This window comes from Pseudophryne corroboree, chromosome 4, assembly GCF_028390025.1.
Source record: "Pseudophryne corroboree isolate aPseCor3 chromosome 4, aPseCor3.hap2, whole genome shotgun sequence".
Lineage (NCBI taxonomy): Eukaryota > Metazoa > Chordata > Amphibia > Anura > Myobatrachidae > Pseudophryne > Pseudophryne corroboree.
The window spans coordinates 493,830,219-493,839,436 of NC_086447.1; the positions used below are offsets into that span (position 1 = coordinate 493,830,219).

Sequence of the window (9,218 nt, forward strand, 5' to 3'; positions counted from 1 at the left end):
CATGTGTACCCTCGTGTCAGGGACAGATGGGTCATCAGTGATATGCAAAACATCTTTTATTACAATAATCATATATTGAATACTTTTCTGCCAGTTTTGGCTGTAACTTTGCATAATCATAGTCGACGCTGGAGTCAGACTCCGTGTCGGTATCAGTGTCTATTATTTTGGATAATGGGCGTTTTGAGACTCTGAAGGTCCCTGCGACATAGGGACAGACATGGGTAGATTCCCTGTCTGTTCTCTAATCTTTTGTGCAATAAATTTACCTCAGCACTTAATTCCACATATCCAGTCAGGTGTCGGCGTTGTCGACGGAGACACCACACACACACATTTGCTCCATCTCCTCCTTAGAAGAGCCTTTTACCTCAGACATGTCGACACACACGTACCGACACACCACACACTCAGGGAATCCTCTTATCTGAAGACAGTTTCCCCACAAGGCCCTTTGGAGAGACAGGGAGAGAGTATGCCAGCACACACCCAGCGCTAATACCCCAGGAAAAACACACAATGTGTTTACCCAGTAGCGCTGTAATACTATTATTTGCTGCCAATTATGTGCCCCCCCTCTTCTCTGAAACCCCCTTTCACCGTGGATAAGCAGGGGAGAGTCCGGGGAGCTTCCTCTCAGCTGTGCTGTGGAGAAAATGGCGCTGGTGAGTGCTGAGGGAGAAGTCCCGCACCCTCGGCGGCGGGCTTCTGTCCCGCTTAAATATAATAAAAACTGGCGGGGGCTCTTTATATATACAGTGCCTAGCTGTATATATATCGCTTTTGCCAGAAATGGTTTATATTGCTGCCCAGGCGCCCTGCACCCTTACAGTGACTGCCGTGTGTGAGGTGTGTGGGAGCAATGGCGCACAACTGCACTGCTGTGCGTTACCTCAGTGAAGATCATGAAGTCTTCTGCCGCCTCTGAAGTCTTCTTTTCTTCTCATACTCACCCGGCTTCTATCTTCCGGCTCTGTGAGGAGGACGGCGGCGCGGCTCCGGGACGAACTCCAGGGTGAGACCTGTGTTCTGACTCCCTCTGGAGCTAATGGTGTCCAGTAGCCTAAGAAGCAGAGCCTTGAAACTCACAGAAGTAGGTCTGCTTCTCTCCCCTCAGTCCCTCGATGCAGGGAGTCTGTTGCCAGCAGGCTCCCTGAAAATAAAAAACCTAACAAATATACTTTCTGTCAGGAAGCTCAGGAGAGCTCCCTGAAGTGCACCCATCTCCTCTGGGCACAGTATCAAAACTGAGGTCTGGAGGAGGGGCATAGAGGGAGGAGCCAGTGCACACCAGATCTAAAGTCTTTCTTAAAGTGCCCATGTCTCCTGTGGAGCCCGTCTATCCCCATGGACCTTACGGAGTCCCCAGCATCCTCTAGGACGTAAGAGAAAAGAGGTTTCATGTTTACTAAATAGAGCCCTTAGTGTACTGCACAAACTGTGTTCTTTGTCCTAAGTTCAACTGCATCTTTTAAAAGTGAGCTAACCCCATGAAGAATCGTTGCGGATTCGCTGACATTTGTTTACAGTCCTATAGGGCTACTTTCAAAATTCTGCAAGTCTGAAGTGAGATCAGGCCTCCAGGGGGCGAGATGAGGTGCTGTTGCTGGCTTTTCCACGCTGATCCTCTGAACGGCTAATTGAATTAACCCCAATGTGTGAGAAATGTGTTCATGTTTCTTGCAGGTTGTGTACAGTATGTAGTTATGCGATACCAACTGAATTCATCACTATGAGAGAACAGATGCATTTCAGAATAGTTTTTTAGCATCATGCAGGAAAACTTGGTGCCTATTTTTACCCGTTGCTCCCCCTCAGTTCAAAACCTGGCTGCGCCACTGATAGACTCTTATCAGATATGCAATTCATACTTATAATAATTGTGAGCAGATTTTATGACTCTTTCTAAGCTTTTAAAAGAGCAAATGCACCAGTGAGGAGTAGATTTCTTTATACTGTAGATTTTCCGGCTGAGGCACTATTTCCTGAAGTTAAGCAGTTTAGTAAAGATTTCAGATGAGCAATATAAGTTTTATTCTAAAGGCGACCGATGATCCAAGGGCCGATATATCGGGCGGTCCCTACACACGCGGCATTCCGGTGCCCGACTGACCGCTATGCTCACCCCCACATAGCACTGTATGTGATCGTCAGCCGCATCGCCTGATCTTTTGAACATGCAGAAAGATCAGACGAAGCGACAGACGACCCCACGGGAGCAAGCAATGAACGATATCATGCATACACACGGATTGATATAGCTGTTTTAGCGATCCAATGCGTCAGATCGTCATCTATATCGTTCCATGTGTGCGGCCTTTAAATATGTTTGAGTTTGGTTAATAGATGTTTGTATTACATGTGGCCAGAGCCAGAATGGCCATCAGGCACTTCTGGCAAATGTCACTTCTGGCAAATGTCACAAGGGCTGATAGACTGGCTGAGCAGTGCTATTCTGTCGCTTGGCAAACACAGAGCAACTTTGCCTCCCAGCCCTCTGCTCTGCTGCCCAGCATTTTAGTGCCACAGTTCATCCCTGCATGTGGTTATAATGCACTAAGGATGCTCCCTCATTCTTGTCATGTTTCACATCTGAATTGGAACCAAAAAGATGTCCTGGATTGAGACAAGGAAAAGCTGCCACTGAAAAGTACTGTATATCTTAATTTGTTCTGTACTTCGTTTTATCGCTTAACTTAATTTTCATCTATCTATCTATCTATCTATCTATCCAGGAGCGTCGGAATGAGGGGGGCAAGGGGGCAGCTTACTCCCCCCAAAACATCAGAGAGGCGCCATCCAGTCCACCCGCAGCCACCAGCTTCAGCGCTGCCCGTGCTGTATTAGCAGCGGTTAGTCCGGCACTGCTACTATAAATTTACACAGTGGGCAGCGCTGAAGCTGCCTTCCCCGTGCGCTCCGCCCCCACCTCATTTCCTGCAGTGTCTGAGCGTGGGTGGGAGGCGCCAACTCTAAGCCGCTGGTCACTGCCGTCCCCATGTGCCGGCCTCCGGGAACCCGAGCTCAGTCACCCCCAGCCACCGGCTCCAGGGGTGCGTACCAGTCACCACTCAGTGCCTGACAGCCAGGGGAGGGCCGGTGTGAGGATACTTATTACTGCTCAGGCCATTCCCTGCGCCCCCATATCTGTCCCCCAACATCCCCCCTCTCTCTGTGCCCCAATATCTCCACCTTTCTCTGTGCCCCAACACTTCCCCTCTTCCTGTGTCCCAACACCTCCCCCAACTCCCTGTGCCCCAACACCTCCTCTCTCTCTCTCTGTGCCCCCATATCCTGCCCCCACTGTGCCCCATCACCTCCCCCCCATGCCCCAATATCCCCCCATCCTCAGCCCCCCCCTCTATTACCTCAGGTGCACACCCCTATCCCCTGTATACCTGCACCTAGCGGCGGATTGGGGCGCTGGGATGCCGGGACAGTCCACTGGTCGGCCACACCCCCCCCCCCCCCCCCCCCCCTGCTAAATCCAGCGGGCGGGCTCCCCCCACGCTTTGGCCGGTTCATATATACGTGGCTCCTGCTGCTGTCGTGATCAGTGCTTCTGCGCATGCACAGAAGCCGTGGCAATGAAGCGTGCTGCTGGAGCCATGGCAGTGAAGCGTGCTGCTGGAGCCGCGGAATTACAGCCGGAGCCGTGGCAAAGAAGAGTGCTCCCGTCAACGTAAATGACCAGGGGCAGCCAGGGCACTGACTGAGTGGCCAGGCGTCCAGAGCCGTCCAAGCCATGTAATTGCACGGGGTCATCCTGGGGCCATACAACCATTGGGCACAACAGCCTGCAGGAAATGGAAGTGCGACCTTGTCCTCAGACAGAAGCATGCGTACAAGTTAGTGTTGGTGACTCCTTGCTCATCTGTGTCTTAAGGTGTGTACACACGGTGAGATTTTTTCTTACGATTTTGACTATATAGTCAAAATCGTAAGAAAAGTTAGTGCAGATCGCAAGGTGAAAGTCACCTTACGATCCTGATGCTATGCTGATGCGCGGTCGGCATTGCAAGCCTAAATAGACTGTGCAGGCAAGTCAATTTTGACTATCTCGTAGAAAACATAGTCAAAACTGACACTTAGCCAGAATCGCACATAGTCAGTATCGCAAGCACAGTCGTTATGTCCTTGCGATACTGACCTAGTCCCTATCGCACAGTGAGAATCGGGGTTAGCCCGAATCTCACTGTGTGTATGCACCTTGACTCTACAGTGTGGGCTGGGTGCCAGGGAGAGCTGCAGTATCAGGAAAGTTATTCCCAGCGGCGGATTGGCATGCCAGGACGCTGGATCGGATTCTGTTTGGCCGGTCTGGTCATCCCCTCATTGGCTGCCCGCTACCCCCATGCAGGCCGCCAGCTGCGATTGTGGCAGCGTTCACTGAAAGCTTCTGCGCATGCACAGAAGCTCAGTGAAGCACTTTGAAAATTGCTGCCGTCTGAGCTTCTGCGCATGCGCAGCAACCCCTCCTCCCCATAATGCATAGTATTCGGAGCCGTCGGTCACTACTGACAGCTCCACCTCATTTCCAACCGCATCACGTGTTCCGCCACCCCTCCAGCCCAGGCCGGCACAGCAAGCACACTGCACAATGGACTCGTGGCTGCTGCAGCTAGCATGCAAAGCAGGGGCTAGCAACCAGCAAATTCTGACTGCGTCACACACCAGTTGTGTGACAGTCAGTAAGTACTGTACAAATAACTGGTGCAACATGTATAACAACTAACTGGTGCAATATGTATAATGTGCTCTACCTGGTGCAATGTGTATAATGTGCTCTGCCTGGTGCAATGTGTATAACGTGCTCTGCTTGGTGCAATATGTATAACGTGCTCTGCTTGGTGCAATGTGTATAATGTGCTCTACCTGGTGCAATGTTTATAATGTGCTCTGCCTGGTGCAATGTGTATAACGTGCTCCGCCTGGTGCAATATGTATAATGTGCTGTGCCTGGTGCAATGTGTATAACATGCTCTGCCTGGTGCAATGTATATAACGTGCTCTGCCTGGTGCAATGTGTATAATGTGCTCTGCCTGGTGCAATGTGTATAATGTGCTCTGCCTGGTGCAAAGTGTATAACGTGCTCTTCCTGGTGCAAAGTGTACAGTATAATGTGCTTTACCTGGTGCAATGTGTATAACGTGCCCTATCTGGCGCAATATGTATAACACGCTCTAGCTGGTGCAGTGTGTATAGGAGGTTCTACCTGGTGCAATGTGTATAAGCAGCACTACGGTGTAATGTGAATTTGCACTATTATGTGGCCACGCCCTTTCCCATGAAGCCACGCCCCTAAAATGTTGCAGCTCGCCTGCTGCGCGCACTTTACATACATACATACCTGTATTCAGGCCTACTGAGCAGTAATCCCACCCACTTGACAGACCCCTCCCCCCCAACAGACCCCACCACTATTAGGGCTGCTTCCATAAATTTCCCGTGCTGGTTTTTGATCCCAATCTGACCGCACCCCATATTCTGTGGCCCTTCTGCATCGGGGCGCATCATCCTACCCCCTGGGGCAGCCATGAAGCTGACAGACAACGTGCTGCACAGCTTCCGGGTGGCAACGATTTTCCGCGAGAACTCCGATAAGATCAACTGCTTTGACTTCAGTCCTGGTGGGCAGACAGTTATTTCCAGCTGCGACGACGACTCCATCATGCTGTACGACTGCCAGGAGGGCAAGCCCAAGAGGACGCTGTACAGCAAGAAGTACTGTGTAGATCTCATCCGATACACACATGCAGCAAATACCGTGGTTTATAGCTCCAACAAAATTAATGATACCATCCGGTACCTCTCTCTTCATGATAATAAATATAGCCGTTATTTCCCAGGCCACAATAAAAAAGCTGTTGCGTTATCTATGTCTCCGGTGAACAATGCGTTTATTTCTGGGTCTTTGAATAAAATTATCCGCCTGTGGGACCTCCGGTCTCCCAACTGTCAGGGTCTGATGCACTTACAGGGGAAGCTAGTGTGTTCATTTGATCCAAAGGGTCTTATTTTTGCTGCAGGAGTTAATTCCGAAATGGTGAATCTGTATGATCTTCGCTCTTTTGATAAGGGTCTGTTTGCCACCTTTAAGATGAACTATGACCGCACCTGCGAATGGACGTCACTCAAATTTAGCAACGATGGAAAATTAATTCTTCTCTCTACCAATGGCGGATTCCTGAGGCTGGTTGATGTGTTTAAAGGGGCCGTGCTACACACCTTTGGGGGTTATAACAACAGTAAAACATTCACACTAGAAGCTTCTTTCACCCCGGATTCTCAGGTCATTATGATCGGGTCAGAAGATGGCAAGATCCATGTATGGAATGGAGAGAGCAGCATGAAAGTGGCCGTACTGGATGGCAAGCACACCAGACCCATCACCTGCTTACAGTTCAATCCCAAGTTCATGACCTTTGCATTGCATTGGGGAAGCAGTAGGGAGATGAACAATGAGGAGGAGGCACTTAACTAGCAGATGTGTATAATGGGCTCTACCAGGTGTAATGTATATATGGGCTCTATCTGGAGTAATGTGTAACATGTGTAATGGGTTCTGCCAGGCGTAATGTGTATAATGGGCTCTACCAGGTGTAATGTGTAATGTGTAATGGGCTCTACCAGGCGTAATGTGTAACATATGTAATAGGCTCTACCAGGCGTAATGTGTATAATGGACTCTACCAGCTGTAATGTGTAACATGTGTAATGGGCTCTACCAGGCATAATGTGTAACATGTGTAATGGGCTCTACCAGGCGTAATATGTAACATGTGTAATGGGCTCTACCTGGCATAATGTGTATAATGGGCTATATCTGGCGTAATATGTATAATGGGCTCTACCAGGCATAATGTGTATAGGGGCTCTACCAGGTGTAATGTGTATAATAAGCTCCACTTAGCATAATGTGTGTAATGGGCTCTACCTGGCATAATGTGTATAAGGGGCTCTACCAGGTGTAATGTGTACAAGGGGCCACTTCCAGCTGCTCCACAGAGTTCCATACAGGTGCAAGAGACCTGTCTAAGGTGGCCAGGAGCTAGGGGCGCCAAACTGAGATTTTATCTTGTCCCCTACCAACCAAAAAACGTTCTGACGCCCCTGTATCTATCCATCGATGGATGGTGAGGCACTGTCTAGTATCAGAGACAGATTTACACACACTTAAACAGTGGCGCCAGCACCTACCTCTTTGCTGCCGCAGCTCGTGCTGTCTGTAGTAGAAGAGCCTCGGCCAGTCTGGTCCTGGGACATGTGCAATGGATTCAGCAGACAAGCAGGGCTTTCGCCCGAGGAGCTTTGGCCTGGGGGCGCGGCCGCAGTCACCCACTCTTGCCCACCGCCAGTGCTATAATTACAAACTGTGCCTGTTGATGCTGTTCCCAGTCTCCTTGAATACCAAGCATGACAACATTACGCCGCGTGCAGAGGCGGATTGGGCATAGGGTATACAGGGAAGATTCCCGGTGGGCCGACGCACCTGCGGGGCCTGTTTTGTTTGAGGACATGTGGTCCTATTTATAGACATAATGAATAAGATGCTAAATAATTTGTATATATGAATATGACTTTGCCACTTAGCCTGTGATTGCAGATGATCTAGTGTATGCTCTGTCTGCCTGCTTGGCTGACATATAAGATTGAGTGAATAGTGATTGGGATACGGTTGGTGTAATAAGCAAGAAAATATATCTTTCTAAAGAATTATATAGTTTCCTAAAGTCTAAAGGTGTATCATATAATGTGCTCATAATATCTAATTTTATTTCCTTTTAACTTCCCCTTGATGCTGGGCATGCCCACTATCTGGAAAGTTTTGGAGGGAGGGTGCTGCTGCCATGGCCCATGGCTAGACCTTACACCTCTGGTGCTGCCCATGTGGGGCCACTAGTACAAATTTTTCCAGGGCCGCTTTTTGTTCCCAATCCGCCCCTGGCCGTGTGACATTGTTGCGCATGGCATTCTGAGAAGAGCCTGTGAAATTCTCCTGTCCTCACACATTGTGGACAGAACAAGCAGCAGCAAGGACGAACCCGCCTGCCTTCAAAAATTAAGGCACTGATCTCCCGGCACTTCCCCCCTCCACCTGGCAGTCAGCGACCCCCCTTCTGCAGCATGCGGCACCACGCAATTGTTTTATTTGTATCTTTTTCTTTTTATTACTACCATGGCATTGACCCCAAACAGGCCATGCCACCCATCAGGGGTGGGGAGGGGGTTGGGGGTGCGCTAAAGGACACTTTCACCCTTAGCTCTGCAAAGTCTAGAACCGGAGCTGCCTGGCCCATTCCTCCATGTTGCCTATATTACTTATTTCCCTATTGCCAATGAAGTGGTCCTCAAGTACCATCAGAGGGTTAGCCACTAATGGTGCCACTTGTAATTACTATTGATGATGACATGAAACCATCAACGTTAAACAATTGACGGTTTGCACCCATCAATAGCCACCCCTGTTGGGGAGCATGGAAGCCTGTGCCACCCTGTCATGCCAAAACCATCCCCCATCAGTGGCAAACCATCAATGGCTGTTAATCAATGGTCGATGGCCATCATTATCCTCAGGCTCCTGTTTGCGCAAGACAGATGGGACAACTTAGGCAGGGCCGGTGCAAGGTTTCTTCACACCCTAGGCAAACCTTCTCCCCCCCCCCCCCCTCCCCCACCAATATCTTTTTTTCTTCTTCTTACATGAACGTGTTGTTTCTTTTTTCTTTTTTATTGCAGGAAAAAGTAGTGTTCCCGCTAGGCAGTTTTAGCAGGGCGCTGTGCCCTGCCCGATTTTTTAAGGGCAAAACCCGCCCTGCCCTTTCTGCGGCGCCCTGCTTAAACTGCCGCCCGCTTCCTGCCCTCACAGCGTGTAAAGATGCCGCGCGCATGCGCGCGGCATCCATTCATACTGAGAGAGTGCTTGGGGTAAGCCCAGCACCTCCATAGGTGCTGGGCACGCCCCCAACAGTGACGCCGCCGGCCGCCCACGCCCCCTTTTATTAGCCGTGATGGCCCCGCCTCTATATAGCATGACCGCGCCCCCTTTTTGGCACGCGCGCTTGTGCCCCTCTAGATCCGGCGCCCTGCCTGGATTCTAGAGGCAACACTAAAAAAGTGATAGATTATATATATATATATATATATATATATATATATAAAACAATGGAAAGACTCCGACACTCCAGCATGCTTGCTCCTGTGCCTTCCTCTGTGG

General features: G+C 49.8%; 1 protein-coding gene across 1 annotated transcript; it reads left to right on the plus strand.

Annotated features, from left to right (window-relative positions):
* Positions 1 to 5,537: 5,537 nt before the first annotated feature.
* Positions 5,538 to 6,485, plus strand: LOC134910936 (WD repeat-containing protein 82-like). Its single transcript, XM_063919327.1, has one exon. The coding sequence runs from the start codon at positions 5,538 to 5,540 to the stop codon at positions 6,483 to 6,485; it is 948 nt and encodes a 315-aa protein (XP_063775397.1).
* Positions 6,486 to 9,218: the final 2,733 nt, after the last annotated feature.